Source organism: Aquarana catesbeiana, linkage group LG08 (genome assembly GCF_042186555.1).
Source record: "Aquarana catesbeiana isolate 2022-GZ linkage group LG08, ASM4218655v1, whole genome shotgun sequence".
In the NCBI taxonomy this organism is placed as follows: Eukaryota; Metazoa; Chordata; class Amphibia; order Anura; family Ranidae; genus Aquarana; species Aquarana catesbeiana.
In genome coordinates, this window is record NC_133331.1 from 288052472 (window position 1) to 288078415 (window position 25944).

The 25944-nt window shown below is 45.2% G+C and overlaps 2 protein-coding genes across 2 annotated transcripts in view; one reads left to right on the forward strand and one right to left on the reverse strand.

Annotated features, from left to right (window-relative positions):
- The window catches only part of LOC141106630 (uncharacterized), a 69891-nt gene extending 59898 nt beyond the window's left edge, over positions 1 to 9993 (reverse strand). Inside the window, exon 1 of the mRNA XM_073597561.1 lies at positions 9293 to 9993. The gene's annotated coding sequence lies outside the window, so the exon portion shown is untranslated. The remainder of the gene's footprint in view (positions 1 to 9292) is intronic.
- Positions 9994 to 10156: 163 nt separating this feature from the next.
- Positions 10157 to 22244, forward strand: LOC141106631 (uncharacterized). The gene is made up of 4 exons (XM_073597566.1): positions 10157 to 10328; positions 13692 to 13750; positions 13837 to 14494; positions 17084 to 22244. The coding sequence occupies exons 3-4, from the start codon at positions 13839 to 13841 to the stop codon at positions 18294 to 18296; spliced, it is 1869 nt and encodes a 622-aa protein (XP_073453667.1). The 5' UTR covers positions 10157 to 10328; positions 13692 to 13750; positions 13837 to 13838; the 3' UTR covers positions 18297 to 22244.
- Positions 22245 to 25944: the final 3700 nt, after the last annotated feature.

Consider the following 25944-nt stretch of genomic DNA (forward strand, 5'->3'; position numbering starts at 1 on the left):
GCTACATATTTTTGGTAAAAACAAATTCCAACAAGCGTATATTGATTGGTTTACATGAAAGTTATAGCGTCTATGAACTATGGGATATATATTGGAATTTTTTTTTTAACCCCTTCCCGACCGGCGCACGCCGATGTACGTTGGCAGGATGGCACGGCTGGGCAAATGGACTTGCAGGTACGTCCATTTGAATTCCCCGGCCATTGCGAGCGCGCCGGCCGGGAGCTCCGTGAGTCGGGTCGCGGGTCCCGCAGACTCGATCGCAGCAGGGATACCGGCGATCGCCTCATGGAGAGGACGAACGGGGAGATGCTGATGTAAACAGCATTTCCCCGTTCTGCCTAGTGACAGTGTCACTGGATCTCTGCTCCCTGTCATCGGGAGCTGTGATCAGAGTAATGACACCGTTTGCCCATCCCCCCTACAGTTAGTTATCACTCCCTAGTACTGATTTAACCCCTCCCCACCCCCTAGTGGTTAACCCCTTCACTGCCAGTGTCATTTATACAGGAATCAATGCATTTTTAATCGCACTGATTGCTGCATAAATGACAATAGTCCCAAAAATGTGTCAAAAATGTCCGACATGTCCGCCATAATGTCGCAGTCACAATAAAAATCGCTGATCGCCGCCATTACTAGTAAAAAAAAAAAAAAAAAAATAATAATAAAAATGCCATAAAACTATCTCCCATTTTGTAAACGCTATAACCAATCAATAAACGCTTATTGCGATTTTTTTTTTTACCAAAAATATGTAGAAGAATACGATCGGCCTAAACTGAGGAAAAACATTTTTTTTTTTATATTTTTGGGGGATATTTATTATAGCAAAATGTAAAAAAGAATGCATTTTTTTCAAAATTGTCGCTCTTATTTTGTTTATAGCGAAAAGAATAAAAATTGCTGAGATGATCAAATACCACCAAAAGAAAGCTCTATTTGTGGGGAAAAAAGGACGTCAAACTTTGTTTGGGAGACACGTCGCACGACCGCGCAATTGTCAGTTAAAGCGACGCAGTACCGAATCGCAAAAAACACTCTGGTCAGGAAGGGGGTAAAATCTTCCAGGACTGAAGTGGTTAATACTAGTAATGGCGGTGATCAGTAACTTATAGTGGGACTGTGATAGTGTGGTGGGCAATCTGACACTAACTGACGCGGGGGGGGGGGACTGACACTGATATAATTAATGCTAAAAATATGCACTGTGACTGTACTAACTACAAATCTACCAGTATCAATATCATGTGCTACATTGGTTCTAGGCTTTTAATGTGAAACAACGAAACAGTGTGAACAACCATCTCATATTATATAAGTGCTATAAGTAGACCACTTTAATATACAGCACTATGTCCTTAGACAATATGACAAATCCATTAACCTTATGTTTTTGTACTTTAGATAAATCACTCTCTTCTCTTTCTCTCCACACCCCTGAAGAAGGAATATACTTTACCCCGAAACGTGTTGGGTGTGAGAAGAGTTCCCCCTTTGTTTCATTGTTTCATTAGTTTTTATATACTGATTTTTGTATGATGACATAAATGAACTACCTAGATTCTTCTATGTTTCGTTGTATTGTTTTTAATATTATCTCCTAATAAAAGTTGTATACTATTATAATGTTGCACATTTTGATATATTTCCAATCAAGCTTAAATATCAGTGCCTATAAAGTCCGCCTAGGGGAACCCTTATTCTTTATCTATATCTTGTATAGGGATGAGCCGAACACCCCCCTGTTCGGTTCGCACCAGAACATGCGTACAGGAAAAAAGTTTGTGCGAACACCATTAAAGTCTATGGGACACGAACATGAATAATCAAAAGTGCTAATTTTAAAGGCTTATATGCAAGTTATTGTCATAAAAAGTGTTTGGGGACCCGGGTCCTGCCCCAGGGGACATGGATCAATGCAAAAAAAAGTTTATAAAACGGCCGTTTTTTCAGGAGCAGTGATTTTAATAATGCTTAAAGTGAAACAATAAAAGTGTAATATCCCTTTAAATTTCATACCTGGGGGGTGTCTATAGTATGCCTGTAAAGGGGCGCATGTTTCCTGTGTTTAGAACAGTCTGACAGCAAAATGACATTTCAAAGGAAAAAAAGTCATTTAAAACTACTCGCGGCTATTAATGCATTGCCGGTCCGACAATACACATAAAAGTTCGTTGATAAAAACGGCATGGGAATTCCCCACAGGGGAACCCCGAACCAAAATTTAAAAAAAAAATGACGTGGGGGGTCCCCCTAAATTCCATACCAGGCCCTTCAGGTCTGGTGTGGATTTTAAAGGGAACCCCGCGCCAAAATTAAAAAAAAAACAAACGGCGTGGGGTCCCCCCAAGAATCCATACCAGACCCTTATCCGAGCACGCAACCTGGCAGGCCACAGGAAAAGAGGGGGGGACGAGAGAGCGCCCCCCCCCTCCTGAACCGTACCAGGCCACATTGGGAGGGTGCTTTGGGGTAGCCCCGCCCCCCCGTTATTTAAGAACCGTCAGAAGAGCAGACGCGTCACACAGCGGGAGCCTCCCACCATGCCAGCATGGATGCGGAGCGGCCCGGAGAGGAAGATGAAGAAGAGAAGAAGATGAAGAGAAGAGCGTGAGCTTCCCCCCATGCTATGGGTGTGGAGGAGATGCTGGACAAGAACACCGGAGGAAGAACCAGAAGAACGAGAAGAAGAAGAAGATGAAGGAAGATAGAAGAAAGAAGAAGCATTTAAATAAAGGAATTGTCAAAAACTGTCTCTTGTCATTTTTAACATTTTTGACAGTTTTTTAGTGAAATGGTAGGGGTAAGTACCCCCTTACCATTTCACACAGGGGGGGGGGCGGGATCTGGGGGTCCCCTTGTTAAAGGGGGCTTCCAGATTCCGATAAGCCCCCCGCCCGCAGACCCCCACAACCACCGGGCCAGGGTTGTGGGGATGAGGCCCTTGTCCTCATCAACATGGGGACAAGGTGTTTTGGGGTGCTACCCCAAAGCACCCTCCCAATGTTGAGGGCATGTGGCCTGGTACGGTTCAGGAGGGGGGGGGCGCTCTCTCGCCCCCCCCTCTTTTCCTGCGGCCTGCCAGGTTGCGTGCTCGGATAAGGGTCTGGTATGGATTTTTGGGGGGACTCCCAGCCGTTTTTTTTTTATTTTGGCGCGGGGTTCCCCTTAATATCCATACCAGACCTGAAGGGTCTGGTATGGAATTTAGGGGGACCCCCCACGTCATTTTTTTAAATTTTGGCCGGGGTTCCCCTTAATATCCATACCAGACCTGAAGGGCCTGGTATGGAATTTAGGGGGACCCCCACGTCATTTTTTTTAAAATTTTGGTTCGGGGTTCCCCTGTGGGGAATTCCCATGCCGTTTTTATCAATGAACTTCTATGTGTATTGTCGGACCGGCAATGCAATAGCCGCGAGTAGTTTTAAATGTCTTTTTTTCCTTCGAAATGTCATTTTGCTGTCAGACTGTTCTAAACACGGGAAACATGCGCCCCTTTACAGGCATACTATAGACACCCCCCAGGTATGAAATTTAAAGGAATATTACACTTTTATTGTTTGACTTTAAGCATTATTAAAATCACTGCTCCCGAAAAAACAGCCGTTTTTAAAACTTTTTTTTGCATTGATACATGTCCCCTGGGGCAGGACCCAGGTCCCCAAACACTTTTTATGACAATAACTTGCATATAAGCCTTTAAAATTAGCACTTTTGATTTCTCCCATAGACTTTTAAAGGGTGTTCCGCGGCAATCGAATTTGCTGCGAACACCCCAAATTGTTCGCTGTTCAACTCGAACTCGAAGCTCATCCCTAATCTTGTATATTAGGATGCGGCACTGCTACAATGACCTAGGTTAGCCTCCCGCCCCCCTTCTTCTGTCACTGTACTAATGCCACTGGCTGAGAATCGGGGTTAACATCAGGGGCGATCAAAGGGTTATCTGTGTGCCTAAAATGAGTAATATGTGTAGTATGTGCTGTTTTACTAAGAAATGTTCCAGTTATTACTCCCCCCCTTATCTGATTCCTCTTAAGCTGCAAAGACAACACAGCTATGGGTGTTCACATGGCGCAGCAGGAATGAAATTCCGTCACTTTCTGCAGCCACCACAGCCCACCGAAGGCGACCTATTCCAGTGGATGTGGCCGCTCTCCAACCACATGCAATACAGGCAACTTGGGGCATGGTAGTGCGGGATTTAGGGGGTGGAAACGGGTGGCCTCCTCACTGTCTGCCAAATGCCTCTAAAAAGCAATCCAATCACAGATCTCTTTTTCAGAGGCGTGTCCGTACTTGCCACTAGTGTAAGTGAGGCCTTACTGTAGACCACAAATTATGGAAGCAGGGGAATCAGACAGCCAGGTGAGTAACATTTTCAGAAGGTCAGTAAACACCCCCCCCCCCCCCCCCATTTCTCATTTGAGAGGTGTCTCTGAAGGGAATCGACAATGGTTTGGGATCTGTTTTATTTTATTCCAAAAATTAAAATTATTACTATTTATGTAAAATCTTAAACACACACTAAATAGAGGGTGCAGACGTTGACTAGGCACGGCAGCAGCTGTTTCCTTTCAGAACATCTCTCTCTAATTGAAACTGTATGGAGCCTGGTCAAGGAGTCGTTGCTCTGACTCAGTCAGCTGTTTGTGTAATCTAAGCTTCAACTTTTCAGCCGCTCTGTAAAGAGCTTGCTTTTTTTTTTTCTGAGCAAAGCAGTTAATATTAGCCCAGTAAATGTGTTAAAAGGTGCCAATGGCTCCCCCTGCTGGCTGGAAATCATAAATATGGAATTGCATGCACTTTTTTTTTTTCAATCCTGACCGTAAATAAGAAATAAAAAAAAAAATTCCTATCCCTTTAACCGGTTTCTACTGGATGAAAATATATATGGCAGCACAGCGGTGGGCTTTAACACCATGCTAAGTTATACAGTGCCTTGAAAAAGTATTCATATACCTTGAAATTTTTCCACATTTTGTCATGTTACAGCCAAAAATGTAAATGTATTTTATTGGGATTTTATGTGATAGACCAACACAAAGTGGCACATAATTGTGAATTTGAAGAAAAATGATAAATAGTTTTCAACATTTTTTACAAATAAATATGTGAAAAGTGTGGTGTGCATTTGTATTCAGCCCCCTTTACTCTGATGCCCCTAACTAAAATCTAGTGGAACCAATTGCCTTCAGAAGTCACCTAATTAGTAAATAGAGTCCACCTGTGTGTAATTTAATCTCAGTATAAATACAGCTGTTCTGTGAAGCCCTCAGAGGTTTGTTAGAGAATGTTTGCGAACAAACAGCATCATGAAGGCCAAAATACACACCGGACAGGTCCGGGATAAAGTTATGGAGAAGTTTAAAGCAGGGTTAGGTTATAAAAAATATCCCAAGCTTTGAACATCTCACAGAGCACTGTTCAATCCATCATCTGAAAATAGAAAGAGTATGGCACAACTGCAAACCTACCAAGACATGGCCGTCCACCTAAACTGACCGGCCGGGCAAGGAGAGCATTAATCAGAAGACCAGCCAAGAGGTCCATGGTAACTCTGGAGGAGCTGCAGAGATCCACAGCTCAGGTGGGAGACAACTATTAGTCGTGCACTCCACAAATCTGACCTTTATGGAAGAGTGACAAGAAGAAAGACATTGTTGAAAGAAAGCCATAAGAAGTCCCGTTTGCAGTTTGCGAAAAGCCATGTGGGGGACAAAGAAAACACGTGGAAGAAGGTGCTCTGGTCAGATGAGACCAAAATTCAAATTTTTGTCCTAAAAGCAAAATATATGTGGCAGAAAACCAACATGCACATCACCTTGAACACACCATTCCCACCGTGAAACATGGTGGTGGCAGTATTATGCTGTGGGGATGCTTTTCTTCAGCAGGGACAGGGAAGCTATTCAAAGTTGAAGGGAAGATGGATGGAGCCAAATACAGGGCAATCTTAGAAGAAAACCTGTTAAGAGTCTGCAAAAGACCTGAGACTGGGGCGGAGGTTCACCTTCCAGCAGGACAACGACCCTAAACCTACAACCAGAGCTACAATGGAATGGTTTAGATCAAAGCATATTCATGTGTTAGAATGGCCCAGTCAAAGTCCAGACCTAAATCCAATTGAGAATCTGTGGCAAGACTTGAAAATTGCTGTTCACAGACGCTCTCCATCCAATCTGACAGAGCTTGAGCTATTTTGCAAAGAAAAATGGGCAAAAATGTCCCTCTCTAGATGTGCAAAGCTGGTAGAGACATCCCAAAAAGACTTGAAGCTGTAATTGCAGTGAAAGGGGGTTCTACAAAGTATTGACTCAGGGGGGCGCTATACAAATGTACCCCCCACACTTTTCACATATTTGTAAAAAAAATTGGAAATTTTAGCTGTAATATTTATAGGACTTTATTTCTTTGTCATAGCACAGCAATTCTGTTTTGTATCTAATGGGATATATCGGGCAGCAAGTGAACGTTGTCCCTGAAGTTGAAAGCAGAAAAAATGGGCAAGTGTAAGGATATGAGCGACCTTTGACACGGGGGCCAAATTGTGACGTCTAGACGACTGGGTCAGAGCCTCTCCAAAACTGCAGCTCTTCTGGGAAGTTCCTGGTCTGCAGTGGTCAGGACCGACCAAAAGTGGTCCAAGGAAGGAAAACCAGCAACGGGGTGATGGGCAGCCAAGGCTCATGGATGCACATGAGGAGGGAAGGCTGGCCTTTATGTGGTCCAATTAAATAGAAGAGCTGCTGTAGCTCAAATTGCTGAAAGTTAATGCTGGTTCTGATAGAACGTTTTTAGAACACACAGAGAATCGCAGTTTGCGGTGTATGGGGCTGTGTAGCCGTAGACCGGTCAGGGTTAGGGTTACCACCTCATCCCTTTAAAACCGAACACATAATAATTACACAGTTCTGTGGCTGATTAAGGTGGTAATTAAACTCACCCGGTGCTTTATCTGCATTAAATTAGCCTCGGAACCTGTGTAATTAGTATGCGTTCAGGTTTAAAGGGATGAGGTGGCAACCCTAGTCAAGGTGCTCATGCTGACCTGTGTCCACAGCCAAAAGCCCCTACAATGGGAACATGAGCATCAGAACTGGACCATGGAGCCATGGAAGAAGGTGGCCTGGTCTGATGAAATTAGGAATAGTTTGAGGAACACAAGTTTGAGGTGTTAACTCGGCCTCCAAATTCTCCAAAACTCAATCCAATTGAGCATCTATAGGATGTACTGGAAAAACAAGTCCGATCCATGGAGGCCCCACCTCCCAACTTACAGGACTGTAAAGATCTGCTGCTGATGGGTTGGTGCCAGATATCACAGCATACCTTCAGTGGTCCACTAGGATCCATGTCTCAGCGAGTTATGGTGGGTGGTGATGTTATGGCTTATCAATGTAAGGCCTCATGTCTGGGTTAGGACAAAGACCTTGCACGATTATGGCTATGTGGCCTTATTAACAAGGGTAGAAGAAAATTCATATGAGCCGCACATCTCTGCAAGACCTTGAGCTTAAGTGTATGACACCCTCAGCCTGGGCTCCACCTAGGGCACACCCCCTTAACGCGTTTCGCTCTGACTCCGGAGTTTAGTCATGAGGAGCATCCCCATGGATGGACTGGCAAAATTACTATTTCTGTAAAATCTTAAATACACATATATAGAGGGTACAAACATGACATGCTTATAGTTCTAAGCATAGCAGCAGCTGTTTCCTTTCAGACCATCTCTCTTTAGTTAAAACTGTATGGAGCCTGGTCAGGGAGTTATTTCTCTAACTCATTCAGTTGTTTGTGTAATCAAAGTTTCAACTTTGCAGCTGCTCTGTACAGAGCAGGGTTTTTTTTCCCAGCAAAACAGTTAAGATTAGCCCAGTAACCATGTAAAAAAGGTACCAAGAGCTCCCCCTGCTGGCTGGAAATCAAATATGGAACTGCATGCATTTTTTATTTCTGACCATAAATATGAACATATACATATACAAAAAACACTTTCAGTTCCCTTTAAACCTGTTTCCGCTGGCCACATACATGGGGACGATCCCCATTACTAAGCTCCGGGGGCGGAGCAAAATGTGTTGGGGGTGTGTGGCCTGGCTGGAGCCCAGACTGAGGCTGTCATACACCTAAGCAAAGGTTTTTCCCAATATGTGCGGCTCAAAGAACCTTCTTTCTTCTTATGTTGACACTTGGAACTGAGACAAGCTCCATCCTTGCCTGCATGCCTGGCGGTTTGCCATAAAAAAGGACCCAGCGGCATCGGTTATTTTTGTTTTGGTTCACTATGTGGCCATATTAGGTCAACAATGTCACAACCAACCCTGCCCCTTTGTGTTCTTCAGCTGCGGGGTGAGGAACCCCCAGCCTGTAGCTTATTGGCCCAGAAATGACAGCCGACTTCTGGGTGTGAAGCAAACACAAGTTCATTCCTACTCAGCACACCTAGTACTGTGACTGAACTGTCATCCTTGTCAATCAACAGCTGTGTCAGGACCCCGGTCTGAACCTGCAACCTCTGCTGTGTCTGGTGAGGTCTCTTCTTGCTGAGCCATCCATGATGTTGGAGAGTGCCCTGGACAATTCCGTGAATGATCTTGCCTAGAACCTTATATCTATTGAACATTGAACCCTTTGCTCCTCCCATGAACTTCCTGCCTTTGCACTTCCTGCTTGCCAGATTGTTGTGCTCACTCCAGCCAATATCTTGCTCTTGTCGGTCCTGCTGCTATCCATATCTCCACTACCGCTCGTTACCGACTTTGGCTTGTTCCTCGACTACGCTTCTGCTTAAACCCAACCTGCAACCACTTGTTACCAACCTTCGGCTTGTCCCTCAACTACGCTTCTGCTTAAACCCTAGCCTGCTATATCTGTTACTGGACCCCGGCTTGCTCACCTTCTGTTGGGGCAATACGGAGGACCGCGACCTGGTACTAATGTGCAACAAAACCCACCCCCACCATCAGGAGCTCTGGTGAACACCAGTTACTCTGCACCATCTGCGAGGCTGACCTTCTCGTGTATTTATCCTGCTGGTCTGTGGGAGCTTTTCAACTGCAATAGCTACTGGTCTCCAAGCCTGACCCCTGACCGTGACAAGCCAGGAGGATTTGCTCCTGAACACATGATCACTCTGACAGCCAATCATTGGTCATATGATCAGGACGCCCAAGACCACTTCTGGTGTTAAGGGGTCAGCAGTAGGAGAGGTTACGTCATCCCCTTAAAGAGGAACTACTGTATTTACAATCCTTGTACCCATGGATAGGACGTAGCTACTTACCTACACAGGGGGCAGCCATGTATGCCCAGTCCTAGCAAGTAAGGCATTCTCGTGCAGCGTTCATGTGGTGTGGGAAATACAAAGTCCTGTCTCCTCCAAAGTGGAAATTACAACACGGACTTCAAGGTTCTTTCCAAATTCCAAACTGTGATGTCACCATCCTCTTTAACCAAAGTTCCGCCTTCAGGAAGCACAGACATTGGTTGGACAACTCCACAGTAAATGATCACGAATGGGTCTGCTGCACCTGCTATAAAGAGAACCTGTCGCCTTACTGACTACGGGCAAAGCACAGCTCCGCGTTGAGGAGCCCCAGGTGATTGCAGAAGCACGTGTTTTGTAGTTCTCGGACAAACACGTTTAGAAGGCTGTATATCGTGAGACCAGTCGTTGATGGGTGCTAATTCTTCGACTGGGAAGAAAGCAGACGACCCCATACACCCAATGGTAGTCCCCGGATGGCTGAGGCTCAGCGCAGCGGTGTCGCCCTCAGCCGTAATGGTTTATTGAGACGAGATAATGATATCCCCCACCCATCATTGTACAGAGTTGAACAAAGATTCCAGAAGAGCAGGTAGAACCAGCCTTACGATCTGCCCTTTGCTCCAATCACCCAGGCAACGGAATTCCGACCTACCCAAGTCTTCCTCTTAACTCTTCGCTCAGAAGGCCCCTTCAGGGAACGACACGTTGTAATTCCGGGTTATTTAAGCCTCTGTGCGTTCCAAACAGGGACTTCCGGCTTGTGCGTTTCACGGTGGAACCAGCGCCTGCTGTGCATTCCAAAGACGGACATCCGGCTTGTGCGTTTCACGGTGGAACGCAGCGCCTGCTGTGCGTTCCAAGGACGGACTTCCGGCTTTTGCGCTTCACGGTGAAACGCAGAGCCTGGGGCAAGCGGTACGGAACGCGCGGGGGCACAGAATAGTTCGGGAGAGTCCCCTTCCCTAGCAGGAAGTGGCCGTGATCGCCCTACGAGCTGCTCTGTGGCCCCCAGGAGACTTGGCAGTGACCCCCGGCCTTCCCTAAGGGAGAGGTAACGGAAATGATGAAAACAGGAACTTTTTTGGGGGGGATGTGGAGCTTTGCTTGTCTTCTGAGCAGGTCATGTGACCCATGCCAAGGCAAAGGCCCAGAGATTGTGAAGGGGCCAAGAGCTACTCAACTGGGCTGCATACATAAGTGGAAAGGGAACTTAACCGATAGGGGTCAGGGGGAACCACATGTCCCAGCATGCAAAAGCTTGGCGAGGAGTTTTTGCGAAGAGTAGGCCACACGCAGAACAGATTTTAATGGATGTTCTACCAAACGCATGTAGACTGTTGGCAAATGGAGAAGTGCGTAAGACAGACCCCCGTCCCTGTGTTTTTGGAATCCTTGTCCTATCGATGCTCCGAAAGACCGAGCCCAAAACAACCCAAAACCGTCGCCCCCGTAGAAAATGTTTCCGTCCTGTGAGATTGGCTTGTCCTAAGACATGGTGGTAGCCGAGATGTCCTCCGAACTTATCACTAACCCAAACGCCAAACTTTTTTGGCTACAAGTTGGGTCATTCCCTGCCCCCCAGCTCACTTGATCCGGCCCACAGCTCATTGGAGTACAAAAAATGCCGGAGTTCAGAGGATGCTTCAAGCTCTCCTCTAGCTGGTAGGTTAGTTTGGTCAGTTGAGTATGTCCAAGATGGTTGCCTTACCTCCTAAGCCAGCCATTCTCAACCAGGGTTCTGTGGAACCCTAGGGTTCCTTCAGAGGTTGCTATGGGTTCCTTGAGTTGTGGCCGATTGACTTCCAATTTGCTGGTGTCTGCATAGTTCTGGGGCCAAGTCTTCTTGGCAGAGCCAGCTGCATGACACCAATGGTCTTTTTAAGCTGTCTGTGAGGGTGGCGACTAAGGATGAGCTCAGACGTGTTCATAATTCCACGTGCCTGCGCCCGCCAGGAAGCTGACACTCCGCAGCGCTAATCACAGGTAGTGAGACATTTCCCGATCTGTGCAGCCACGGATTGGGAAATGTCACGCTGCAGAGTGTCAGCTTCCTGGCGGGCATGTGGACTTACAAACATGCCTGAGCTCATACTTGGTGACGGCTTCCTGGCGGGATTGCTCAGGTCGGTTAGGTCTACAATCCGAACACGCTTGAGCCCATCCCTATTGGCTGACTTCCAATTTGATGGTGCTTGCATAGTTCTGGGTAAGGATGAGCTCCGGCGTGTTCGCATGCTGCACGTGCCGATCCCGCCAGGAAGTCGGCACGGCGCAGCGCTAATCACAGGCAGTGAGACATTTCCCGATGTGTGGCTGCAGAGCTCGGGAAATGTCTCACTGCCTGTGATTAGCGCTGCGCCGTGCCGACTTCCTGGCGGGATCGGCACGTGCAGCATGCGAACACGCCGGAGCTCATCCTTAGTTCTGGGTACAAGTCTTCTTGGCAGAGCCAGCTGCATGGCACCAATGGAGTTTTTAGCTGTCTGTGAGGGTGGTATTCTGACCACCATTGTATGGGGGGCTTTCATACCACTGACCACCAACGTAATAGGAATTTTTACCACTAAACTCTAATGAATTTGTTTTAGCAAGGGTTCCCCGAGACCTGAAATCCTTGGTTAGTTTGACAAGGCACTGGTACCGATCCATAAGGGTTCCTCCAGGACAACCTCTGCCCCGTAGAAAATGTTTCCATCCTGTGAAATCGGCTTGTCCTAAGACATGGTGGTAGCGGATATTAGATTGGACATCCTCCGAAATCATCTCTAACCCAAACTTCAAAATCATTTGTGCTCCAATGAGCTGCAGGTTAGGTCATTCCCTGCCCCAAAGCTTATGTGACCTGGCCCACAGGTCATTGGATTACAAAAAAGCCGGAGTTCGGAGGACGCACAAACTCACCTCGAGCTTGTAGGTTAATTGGGTCAGTTTAGTATGCCCAAGATGGTTGAATTACCTCCTAAGTCAGCTATTTTTAACCAAGGTTCAGTGGAACTCAAGGGTTCCTCCAGAGTTTGCTATGGGTTCCTTGAGCTGTTGCTGATTGACTTCCAATTTAATGGTGTATAGTTCTGGGGTCAAGTCTTGGCAGAGCCAGCTACATAACACAATGGTCTTTTTTAGCTGTCTATGAGGGTGGTATTCTGACCACCACTGTAAGGAGGGGCTTTCTTACCACTGACCACTAACATAATGGGAATTTTTACCTCTAAACTCCAGTGAATTTGTTTTAGCAAGGGTTCCCCAAGACCTGAAAATTATTTCAAGGATTCCTCTGGGAAAAAAAAAATGGCAGATCATTGTGGGAACAAAGATGGTGGAGCTAATGTTTGGGAGTGGACAGAAGAACCAAGATAGGGAATTTTCTCCTGGGCAACAAGAGGAGAAAAGATGACACAAGAACTATCTGGAAGCGACAGGAATAAAAATCTTGGTACCGATACGATATTTGACCCAAAGTCTGCAAACAGCTGGTCATCACCCCACTATGAGCTTGTTGGACATCCCATTCCAAAACCATGGGCATTATTATGGAGTTAGCCCTTCCTATGCTCCTCTAACTGCCTCCACTCCTCTGGTAAGGCTTTTTTATGAGGTTTTGGAGTGAGAATTTGTGCCATCCAGCCATCCTTGCAGTCCACCTTCAAATTTATCCCAAAGGTGTTGAGAAGGTTGAGGCCAGGACTCTGTGTGGGCCAACTAAGTTCCTCCACACCAAACTGGTCAAACCATGTCTTGATGGAGCTTGCGTTGTACACATGGGCAAAGTCATGCTGAAACAAAAAAGGGCATTCACATCACAAAACTGTTGATACATGGTTGGAAGTCCACCATTGTAAAATGTCTTTGTAGGACATTGTTATTCCTTGGAGATTGCATAGCTATGTGCTTGATTTTATGCACCTGATTTTGGAATATGATGTCCAAAAAATTCATATAGTTGTGATGGTCAGGTGTCCACATACCTTTGGCCCTACAATTTATTTGGAAGAGGAATGAACTAAAATTATGCGGGAGAGAGACCGTGTCATGGGTTCAAATTGTATGGATCAGATTGGGTAGCAGGTACAGGTAGGTTTGAAAGCACCCTGGACTTAAGGTTCCCGGGTTAAGGTTGCCTCCGACAGCAATGGGCAGTGAAGTAACCAGACTTGATAGAAGTGAAAGGCAAGTTGTTTGGGGCCCCAGTGCACAGGCCGTGTTTCTGATACGGTCACCTTCCCATCCTCCCCAGCATTTAACAAAAAAGTTGCTCCTCAATAGGGACCAACGGAGTCTCTATTGGGAGCTGGCATTTAAGACGGGAGATGGCTAGTATTAGCCAAAGGGCTTCTATTCGAGAAATTAACATGTATGATTTCTTTAAGCACATTATGGTAGAAATTACATTTGTGCTTGATTTATTTACTTACAGAACCATCAGGCACCTGGGCAAGAAGTTTCTGCAGGCGGCACTTCTGACAGACACATCAAGTGAGTATATTTCATTGTTTTAATTGTTATGCGCTTGAGAAAGTTGTTTTTTCTGCAGTTTTATAAAGTTTATGCCTGTATTTTAGATATGCCGAAGTGTGTGGTGAAGGCATGTCCTCACGCTACGGGCCAGAAGACAGCATACCCAGATATCAGTCTCCACGCGTTCCCACGGAAGATTCCACAGATGCAAGCCTGGCTGCGCCTAGCTGGCATGGACGAGGAGATGGTTAAAGACTTTACTAAGATGATCCTCGAGGACAAACGGTCAGACAAGTTTCGGATGTGTTCCGCCCACTTCACAGAGGACTGCTACACCATGAAAGGTGTCCGGAGGGCTCTCAAAGAAGACTCCATGCCGACCATATTCCCCAAAGAGGTTCCAATCTTTGATGAGACGCTTGATCCTTGGGTGAGAAGGAACAACAGAAGGGCCAGGAACGAATTCCTCGCCATGGAGCTCTACGGCGAACGTTATAGGCAAAGGAGGTGCTCTTGTGATTGCCACAGGCAGAGTCACCTGGTGGACACGGCCACTCAAACGGACGCAGTCTTTATTTTAGCCATGGTGCAACAGGTGCCCTATACAAAGCTGGCAAGCCACAAGAGCATCACTATGGATCATGAGTACACCAGGAGTACGGAGCTTGGGTTAGCAGGGTCAGGGCCCATAACGACAACACAGAAGACCTTCATCCCTCACATTGAATTCCGACCAGCTGAAGACAATCAACGGGAGATGAAGTAAGTATACTTGCAGTGTTAATGGCGATTATCCAACCCACTATTCTGATGTCTCTTCATTTAGGAATAGAGATCTCTGTCCACTCCCAAACATTAGCTCCACCATCTTTGTTCCCACAATGATCTGCCTTTTTTTTTTTCCCAGAGGAATCCTTGAAATAATTTTCAGGTCTTGGGGAACCCTTGCTAAAACAAATTCACTGGAGTTTAGAGGTAAAAAATCCCATTACGTTGGTGGTCAGTGGTAAGAAAGCCCCTCTTTACAGGGGTGGTCAGAACACCTGACAGTTTTCTACTTGATTTCTCTCAGGAGAACTTCTGATAATGTTTTTATTGCAGTACATGACCTCAATTTTTTTTTCTTTAGAAAAGTCTCTGACAAGTGTACAGACCTGTTTGTCTGTATTCCTGGGCAGCCAAGTGTGACAGTTTGCAAAGTGCAAAGAGAGATTTAATACTACAGATAAAACAGTTTCCTCTCTAAACCGATGCATAATTAACCACTTCAATACCGGGCACTTTCACCCCCTTCCTGCCCAGGCCAATTTTCAGCTCTGTCAGATTTTGAATGACAATTGCGCGGTCATGCAACACTGTAACCATGTAAAATTTTTATAATTTTTTCCCCACAATTAGAGCTTTTTTTTGTGTGTTATTATTTGGAAAATGAAGAAGTTCAAAATAAACATTTTGTTCACAATTTTTTTTTTTTTACATACTGTAACCAGAGCAGTACAGCGTTATCATATAACTGTTGTGGCGCCACCAGGTACACTGACTGGTGACAGTATATAAAAAAATAAATAAAAAAAAATCTTTATTACATTTTTTTTTTTTTTTTTTTTACGAATTTGTTTTCTAACACACTGTGACCAGAGCAATACATTGTTACCATAGTGACACTGTACTACTCTGGGGAAGGGATCAGGATTTTTTTTTTTTTTTACATATTATGATTACCCCTCTTCATGACCAGGCCATTTTTTGTGATTTTTTTTTTTTTTTTTTTTGCGATATGGCACCCAAATACAATTTATGTCCTTTTTTCCTGACAAATAGAGCTTTCTTTTGGTGATATTTGATCACCGCTGCGTTTTTTGCGCTATAAACAAAAAAAGACCGACAATTTTGAAAAAAACAAAAAAAACAAACAATATTTTTTACTCTAGCTATAAAACATCCAATAAAAAAATCAAATTTCTTCATATATTTAGGCCACTATGTATTCTGCTATATATTTTTGATAAAAAATCCCAATAAGTGTATTATGATTGGTTTACACAAACATTATAGCTAGGGTTGTCCCGATACCGATACTAGTATTAGTATCAGGACTGATACAGAGTATTTGCACGAGTACTGTACTTGCACAAATGCTCCCGATGCCTTATCCGATACCTGGTCGGCGGGCGGCGTCAGGGGGCGGAGCAGGTGGGCAGAGTCAGCGGAGAGTGAGTCCTAACCTGCAGTGGAGCTAGCTAGGTAAGCTAGCAGGGCGCAGGGTGCAGCCGCATCAGGATCTGTAAACGCAGCCGTAAACATTCGGTCGCCGTCAGCTTGGACATCCCGGTGCCCATCTTGGTACACCCTGCACTCGGTCGTAGTAAGCCAGCAGCAGTCGTCTTGTTACACCCAGCCCATATAGTTTGGGCTGGGTGTAACAAGATGTCTGTTGCTGCTTACTGCGGCCGAGTGCAGGGTGTACCAAGATGGACGTCGCAGCATAGCATTTCAAAATAAATCCTTTCCTCATGTAATTTATTGCTGCATTTCAGTGCCTGCCCATAAGTGCCAGCCACCAGTGCCAGCCACCTGTCAGTGCCCATAAGTGCCATCTATGTCCAAGCAACCAATCAACCAGTCACCAGCTTATTAATGTGAAAAGTTAGCTCCAGCAGCTCCCACCCTCCATCCAGTACTTGGGGGGGGGGATAGAGGACATTGCTTTGGAGGGGCAGAGGACGCTACATGGGGGGTGGTTTGTAAACGGGGGCAGGGGATACTACAGTGGGGGAGGGGCTTGATGCGACATGGGGCAGAGGACATTGCTGTGAGGGGAGCAGAGGACACTGCTATGGGGTGCAGAGGAGACCACATTGGGGGGGAGGGGGGTGATATGGAGGGAGTAGAAGACACTGCTAAGGTAGTCAGAGGCTACTACTGTGGGGGGGGGACTACTGTGGGGGACAGAGGACAATACTGTGGGGGGATGGTGTGAAGGGGAACAGAGGACACTGCTGTGGGTGGGGGTGCACAAGACACTGTGCTGTGTTTTTATTGGGAGCTTTATAGTTGGTTATTTTTTTAAAGGGCACCCCCCTCTCTGGGGATCTTTGATTTCTTCCATGTTGTCCAGGTAGATTTTAACCAACCTCTGAAAGGTTGCCTACCCCTGATCCTGATGAGTCTTTGATTCGCCCCTGCTGGATTCTTAGGTCCCTGGAACATCAGTGAGCGAGATGTTCATGTTGGACGTCCATGCTCCCTACACTGAGAATATATTTAAACTACGATGATGAGGTCACATTTTGTGGCCACCCTGTTGAAGTCCAGGAACTAAATGATAAAACTTGTTTTTCATCCCTACAGATCCAAACAAAGTGAGAAAATTGAAGCAGACACCCCAACTGTGAAGAATGCTGGTACTTCCCCTTCATCTTATTCAAACACAGAGCACGGAAATTTCTCAAACATACATATTAAAGAGGAACCCCTCTCAGACGAAGAATATCCTCTGGACAGCTCCATAAATGGTATACAACATCCATCCACTCATATCAAAGAAGAACCCTGTGAAGAAGAACTGGTTCCATTCGAGATGGACTATACAACTGTTGTTGTCAATGATTGCCCCATGTCCTGTGAAGACATCACGTGTCCTCCCCATGCTGAAGTCTCCATGCCAACACACCAGGTGAAGGAGGAACTGCTTTCAGATGACGAAAACCTCCCCACATCTGCACGTCAGATGTGGTCTACATCTAGTCTTAAGAAGAAACGCCTTTCTGAAGGACATCTAATGCCGCCTGATACTTCCACACCTGACCCCCAACCACAGCACACATCAAAGAAACAGGCTGTAATCAGTGATACACGACCAAGAAATAACTTCTCAGACAGTCTTCCTCACTTAGAGGGATCTCAGTCAAGCCCTACCAATCGTGAATCCATGGAGATCACCGTGACAGTGAACAACTGTTCCAAATGTGAGGAAAGCTTCACCAGCAATGAGGAACTTCTGCTACACCAACGGATGTACCATCAGCAGAAACACATGAGCATCCATTCTGAGCCAGCGCAGGAGATGAATCCAGAGGCAGCTGTGGTGGCGGATGCAAAGGGTGTTCGAAGGACTCCTCTGTTCAAGTGTCAGTACTGCGGGAAGGTGTGCAAATCTTTGAATTTCCTGTCCAGGCATGAGGAGATCCATCAGAACAAAACCTACACCTGCTCAGAGTGCGGAAGGTGTTTCACCAGTTCCATTGGCCTCACGGTCCACCAGAAGACCCACAAGGTCGAAAAGGTGGTTGAATACCCCAAGTGCAGACAGGCCTTCCTCATTGACTCCAACCTAATTCTTCAACAGCAGGTCCGTACGGCTCAGATATCGATCATCTGCTTTGAGTGTGGTAAGGTATTCGAGGTCAAGCAAAGCCTCAAGGAACACGAGTCTTTACACGAGGAGAAAACCATTTACCGGTGCTCTGAATGCCAAAGCCGCACCAAGAGCTCCATTGATGGAAGAAAGCCACAACTCTTTAGGACTGCAGAAGACATTCTATTGCAGCGGAATGGATATTAAATTGTCGGTTGGATGATCACAAAGATGCATAATTTCTTGCGCCAAGTGGGACTGGATTTGACATCCACTAGAGCAGGGGTCTCCAAACTAAGGGCAAGTTCCATGTCCTTCAGACTTTGAGGGGGCCAGACTGTGGCCGGTGAGAGTGGAAAATGCCCTGGAGTCAATGAGAGTAAACAATTCCCCATCATTGGTGTCAGTGGAAGGAATAGTGCCCAATTGTTGGTATCCAGGAAGGAATAGTGCCCCATTGTTGGTATCAGGGGAGGAACAGTGCCTCATCATTGGTATCAGTGGGAGGAATAGTGCCCCATCATTGGTATCAGTGGGAGGAATAGTGCCCCATAATTGGTGTCAGTGGGGGGAATAGTGCCCCGTCATTGGTATCAGTGGGAGGAATAGTGCCCCATAATTGGTGTCAGTGGGGGGAATAGTGCCCAATTGTTGGTATCAGGGAAAGAATAGTGCCCCATTGTTGGTATCCAGGAAGGAATAGTGCTCCATTGTTGGTATCAGGGAAGGATTAGTGCCCCATCATTGGTATCAGTGGGAGGAATAGTGCCCCATCATTGGTATCAGTGGGAGGAATAGTGGCCCATAATTGTCAGTGGGAGGAATAGTGCCCCATAATTGGTGTCAGTGAGAGGAATAGTGCCCATAATTGGTGTCAGTGGGGGGAATAGTGCCCCATCATTGGTGTCAATGGGAGGAATAGTGCCCCGTCATTGGTATCAGTGGGAAGAATAGTGCCCCATAATTGGTTTCAGTGGAAGGAATAGTGCCCCATCATTGGTGTCAATGGGAGGAATAGTGCCCCATCATTGGTGTCAGTGGGAGGGATAGTGACCCATCATTGGTGTCAGTGGGAGGAATAGTGCCCCATCATTGGTGTCAGTGGAAGGAATAGTGCCCAATTGTTGGTATCAGGGAAAGAATAGTGCCCCATTGTTGGTATCCAGGAAGGAATAGTACCCCATCATTGGTATCAGTGGGAAGAATAGTGCCCCATCATTGGTATCAGTGGGAGGAATAGTGGCCCATAATTGTCAGTGGGAGGAATAGTGCCCTATAATTGGTGTCAGTACAAGGAATAGTGCCCCATCATTGGTGTCAATGGGAGGAATAGTGCCCCATCATTGGTGTCAGTGGGAGGAATAGTGCCCCATCATTGGTGTCAGTTGGAGGAATAGTGCCCCATCATTGATATCAGTGGGAGGAATAGTGTCCCATTATAGGTGTCAGTGGAAGGAATAGTGCCCTATCAATGGTGTCAGTGAGTGGAATATTGCCCCATTGTTGGTATCAGGGAGGAATAGTGTCCCATCATAGGTATCAGTGGAAGGAATAGTGCCCCTTAATTGGTGTCAGTGGTAGGAATAGTGCCCCATCAATGGTGTCAGTAGAAGAAACAGTGCCCCATCATTTGGTGTCAGTGGGAGGAATAATGCCCCATTGTTGGTATCAGGGAAGAATAGTGTCTCTTCAGTTGTGTTAGTAGGAAGAATAGTGCCTCATCATTAGTATCAGTGGAATGAATAGTGCCCCATCATAGCTATCAGTGGGAGGAATAGTGCCCCGTTGTTGATACCAGGGAAAGGAATAATGCCCCATCATTGGTATAAGTGGGAGGAATAGTGTCCCATAATTGGTGTCAGTGGGAGGATTAGTGCCCCATTGTTGGTATCAGGGAAGAATAGTGTCTCTTGAGTTGTGTTAGTGGGAAGAATAGTGCTCCATCATTGGTGTCAGTAGGAAGAATAATGCCCCATTATTGGTATCAGTGGGAGGAATAGTGCCCCATCATTAGTATCAGTGGGAGGAATAGTGCCCCATCATTGGTATCAGTGGGAGGAATAGTGCCCCATCATTGGTATCAGTGGGAGGAATAGTGCCCCATCTAGGGCTGCAACTAACGATTATTTTCATAATCGATTAGTTGGCCGATTATTGTTTCGATTAATCGATTAATCGGTTAATAACCTTAGAAAAAAGCGTTGTGTATAATTTAGTTAATATGTAAAGTTTAAAAAAAAAGGCAATTTATTCTTAAATATCTCTATGCAGTGGTAAATATAAATAACCAACTATATGGTTGGGGAGCAAAATATCTAATCCACTCTGAGAATAACAGACAGAAGAGAGATACTGTATATACTATTAGAGGAGATATACTGACTATATTGATCCGTGTGGCCAGCATAAGGCTCGGTACACACCTATGCAGTTTGCGTTTGATCTGTTTCTGCGGTGCTTTTTGCTGTGCGTTTTGATTTTTGCGCACGTGATTTTGCTGTGATTTGCGTTTTTGCAATTTTTTTTGGCCAATTTGTGGCCAATTTGTTGTTGGGCAGATTAAAAAACACAAATTGCTGCAAAAACACATTACATGCTTTTCTGCAGCTTCTCCATTGAAGTATATTGAACCAAAAAAGCACAGTTTTGCGTTAAAAGTCCTTGACCCTTTCCAAATACGCAGCGGCTGAAAAAGCATAGATGTGAACTTGTCCCGTAGGAAACCATGTAAATGAACTGTAGTGCGTTTATGCAAAAAGCACCAAAAAACACATAGATATGAACCAGGTCTAAGACGTTTAGTAAAATAATAGGGTTAAAAAAACTAAAATTAGTGCTTTATAGTACAAAAAAAGCAGATAATCACTGCTGTACGGGATTCATTTTTTTTATTGTAGAACTGTGAAAGTAATATTTATAGTAGCAATTATTTGCTCTTTTTGTACTATAAAGGACTCATTTTAGTTTTTTTTTTAACCCCATTATGTTACTGGCCGATTAATCGATTATGAAAATAGTAATCGATTAATTTCATAATCGATTAGTTGACGATTAATCGATTAGTTGTTTCAGCCCTAGCCCCATCATTGGTATCAGTGGGAGGAATAGTGCCCCATCATTAGTATCAGTGGGAGGAATAGTGCCCTATTAATGGTGTCAGTGGCATGAATAGTGCCCTGCCATTGAAGTCAGTGGGAGGAAGAGTGCTCCATAATTGGTGTTAGTGGGAGGAATAGTGCCCCATAGTTGGGGTCATTGGTAGAATTAGTGCCCTGTTGATGGTATTGGTGTCAGGAATTATGCCCGGCTGTTGATGTCAGTGTAAGGAATGGTGGCTTGCATTGATTGGAGGAATAGCACCCCAAGGGCCAGATAAAAAGAACCAAAGACCACGGTTTGGAGACCACTGTACTAGAATGAAAGAACGTCTGGGAATAGTCCTTGTCATAAATGTGGAAGGGCAAACTTGTGAGAATAAAAATATATTGAATTCTGTTTGAAGGTTCAAACTCCAGGTCAGGTCCTCATCCCTCTATCATCTTTGATGTTGAGTCACAGACCTGGAATGGGCATGCGGCCAGTGAAGTGTCAGGTTGCTTGCAATGAACATGCTTGATCCAGATCAGTGACTCATCAAGTAGTGGAGAAAGGTATGGCAATCTACAATGGGATCCTTTCACCAATGGAGCCTTCCAGAGGTTTTTATTTCTCAGTTTTGGTGGGGTGATATACCTCTGTCGTATTCTGCATGGCTCTATAGAAAACACAAAGCCCCACCGCAGGCACACACTATTCTTATCATGACATTGGATTGGGCGGGGAAACCCACACGCATATAGGGACAGTATACAAACTATGAATTTAGGGTCATTCGCTGCAATTGAACCCAGGGCTCCAGTGCTACCATCCCACTGTGCTAGCTAGAGAGGCGGTAGGTGGTCCTTCTACAGCTTCTCCCCATTGGAAGATAAAGAGGTCAATTCATGAAATTGGTTTGAGATTCCTGCATTTTGCTATATAGATGCCATGTCAAAGGAAGATTAGGTCTTAACCCTCTGAAATTGGTGAAAACGCCCAGAACGGTTGTCATGTGTAGGCTGGCATTGTCTTCGACAGCATTTTACTATTTTCAATAAACGATTTGTATTTTCACTATGCGGTGGCTCCTGAACTGTCCTGTGTTCAATGCAGATTGAAGAGCTTCTAGGGCAGCCTTTCTCAACCGTCTTCCTACCAATTCCCCCGAAGGACCAAGCCCCAAACAACCCAAAAACACCCCCCCCCCCCCCTGTAAAAAATATCTCCGTACCATGGGATTGAACTTCAAATGTTTTTGTGCTCCATACTGCAGGACGGGTCATTCCCTGCCTCACAGTTCATGTGACCCAGCCCGTAACTCACTGGACTGACCAAGCCCTAAACAACCCAAATGTCTACTGTACGACCCGTGGGATCAGCTTGTCTTAAGACATGGTGGTAGTGGACATAATCTTGGGCGTCTTCCAAACTCATCTAACCCGAAATCTGAACTTTTTTGTGTTCCCTGTCCCACAGCTCATGTGACCCGGTCAACAGCTCTCTGGAGGACAAAAAAGCCAGAGTTTGGAGGACGCCCAAGCTCACCTGTAGCTGGTTGGTTAATTGGCTCAACTGAGTATGCCAAAGATGGCTGCCTTACCTCCCAAGTCAGACATTCTCAACCAGAGTTTTTCCAGAGGTTGCTATGGGTTCCTTAAGCTGTGTCTGATTGACTTCCAACTTGATGGTGTCTGCATAGTTTTCGGTCAAGTCTTCTTCAGTAAGCAATTTCTGCCTTTCAGATAAGTTCCCACTGACACCAATGATCTTTTCAGCTGTCTTTAAGAAGGAGATTCTTCCCAATGACCACAAATGTAAGGAGCATTCTTCATTCAGACCATCACACCAATGTACATGACCTTTAGATACAGTCATTTTTAGCAGACCGAAAAGATATTTCAAGGTTTTCTCCATGTTATATAGGCTGTTCTAGGCCCTATACCAGGGATATGCAATTAGCCAACCTCCAGCTGTTATAAAACTACAAGTCCCATCATGCCTCTGCCTCTGGGTGTCATGCTTGTGGCTGTCAGTGTCTTGCTATGCCTCATGGGACTTGTAGTTCTGCAACAGCTGGAGGTCCGCTAATTGCATATCTTTGCCCTATAATGTCAGAAGGAGGAGTATTTGGTTTCCCTCAGCAGCCAATCGGAATGTTGGCTTTTCTTTTTCTCAGTAGATGTTAAGCTGCCCCATACCTTGCAATACCACTGGATCATTTCATTTAGATTTACCAACAGTCATGCATCCAGTTGGTTCACAACCAGACAGGGTATCCTTCTGCATAGTCTGTGGACATAAAAGAGATTGGCCTATAGTATGGTAATAATACCCCCAGGTGAGGTATGAGGCACAATTCCTCCCCTCTCCTTGGATGTCTTATGGTATGGCACTAATACCCCAGGTGAGGTATGAAACACTGTTACAGCCCCTCCTCCATACTGCCCTATAGTACAATATTTATACTGCCAGAGGAGGAATGAGGTACAGTTACAGTCCTTTCTCCTGGATGCCCTATGATATGGTAATAATACCCCCAGGTGAGGTATGAGGCAGAGTTACACTTCCTCCTCCCGTATGCCCTATGGTATGGTAATAATACCCCCAGGTGATGTATGATGCACTTTTTTACTCCATCTTCCCGCCTGCCCTAAGGTATGGTAATACCTCCAGGTGAAGTATGAGGAACAGTGATACCTCTTCCCCCTGTCTGCTCTGTGGTATGGTAATAATACCCCCAGGTGAGGTATGAGGGACAGTTAAGCCACATCCTCTTCCTGGATGCCTTGTTGGTAAAGTAATCATACTGTTGTGTAGGACATACAGACCTTTTTATCAGTTTTATTTTGCCTTTTATTTCATAAATAAACTTAAGCAACCTTAAAAAAAAAAATAAAACTGAAAGGACATTTTGTTCTCACCCCTAACGCTCATCAAGCCAGATATCAGCTAGTCTAGCAAGGGAGGAGTGCAGGGTGTCACTCTTAGCCTGGTCCATCGCCTTAAGATCTGTCTTGCTGGGATGTCCCCATCAGGGGCAACGGCTCCTGCTGCTACAGGCTCACAAGCCAATCCACCTCAAGTTGGCAACACCATCGGGAAAGGGGGCCCTTCTTTTGCACCTATGTACACAGATGGGATGAAAGAGGGTAGGGAAAGGTTGACACTTTGGCCTACATCCTAAAATCGGGACAGGAATGTCCTACCATCGGTGCTTAGCTGACCCATTACTGTATGTAAGGGTCTCCAGGTAGTCTTGGTTTCTTTCAGTTTCAATAACTCTGTATTAGGCGGTTTATCAAATGAGTACAAATACGTAAAGAGGAGTTAGATATGAATAAATTATGTTGTCTTCTTTCCGGTTCGGTGAAATGTTCACATAAGACAGCAACAAGAATTACCTGCCCCCCCCACGGTTATGGGTAAAATGTTGGGGTTAGCTTGGACTATATTCCAACTATTATTAAGGCAGTAAAAAATAAAATGTGTACAACAAAGATAAAAGACTCTGGGCAGCAAAATGAGTGCATAGGAATGTTTTTGAGAATTGAACAGCACAAACAGATGAAAAACAGGAGGTAATGTGATGAGAGGTTTGCAATATAATAAAGCTGGACATGTCTTCCAAAGTTAGCAGGTCGTACACTTGACAAAAACCTTAATTATCCCACTACTGAAATCTCTCAGGCTACTCATAGCCAGGGTTTGGTTTAAAGAAGGGTTATTAAGTATTGTAGCTAGAGGCATGTGTGGTAATAACAAACTTCCTGAATATTTTACCGAGACCTATACTTTAAAAGAATTTTTAGGCACCAGGTTGGTGAAATGTATATGTACATCTAGAGTTGTCCATAAGACTGTATCTATAGCTATAGAGGCCATTATGTAGTCTTGGTTTCCTTCAAAGAGCTCAAGGGTGTTTTTCACCCAGGCTACTTAATCATATCCGGAGAATACATTTACATTAAAATCCATAGGTGCAACTAGCCAGATGTAGTATATAGTCAGTCAGGCAGCTTTTGGCCCTCAGGTCTGCAGACAAGGGGCTCAGGCTCTTGTCCATATGAGAAATGGCTACATCTAAATAGCTTTTTCCAGATGGATCATCTTGATCACCACTTTTTTGAGGATGTGCTCAAGGGTCTTCAGAAATACCGCCAGAAGATGCTCCAGGTTCCTTGTGGATGCGCATCAGGATCTTTAGAAACATCTTCAGAAGATGCTCCAGGTTCCTTGTGGATGTGCATCAGGGTCTTCAGAAACACCTTCACAAGATGCTCCAGGTTCCTTGTGGATGTGCATCAGGATCTTTAGAAACTCCTTAAGAAGATGCTCCAGGTTCCTTGTGGATGCGTAATCATGGTCTTCAGAAGATGCTCCAGGCTCCTTGTGGATGTACATCAGGGTCTATATAAACACCTTCAGAAGATCATTTAGGTTCCTTGTGGATCTGCATCGGGGTCTTCAGAAACACCTTCAGAAGATGCTCCAGGTTCCCTGTGCATGTGCATCAGGGTCTTTAGAAACTCTTTCAGAAGATGCTCTCCAGGTTCCTTGTGGATGTGCATTAGGGTCTTCAAAAACTCTTTCAGAAGAAGCTCCAGGTTCCTTGTGGATGCGCATCAGGATCTTTAGAAACTCATTCAGAAGATTCTACAGGTTCCTTTTGGATTTACATCAGGGTCTTCAGAAACGTCTTCAGAAGTTGCTTCAGGTTCCTTGTGGATGCGTAATCAGGGTCTTCGGAAACTTCTTCAGAAGATGCCTCAGGTTCCTT

Excerpts from the sequence above, each read along its gene's own strand:
- LOC141106631 (XM_073597566.1), top strand. The coding sequence starts at position 13,839 with ATGCCGAAGTGTGTGGTGAAGGCATGTCCTCACGCTACGGGCCAGAAG. Across the intron at positions 14,495-17,083 it reads GACAATCAACGGGAGATGAA|ATCCAAACAAAGTGAGAAAA; the intron begins GTAAGTATACTT and ends TCATCCCTACAG.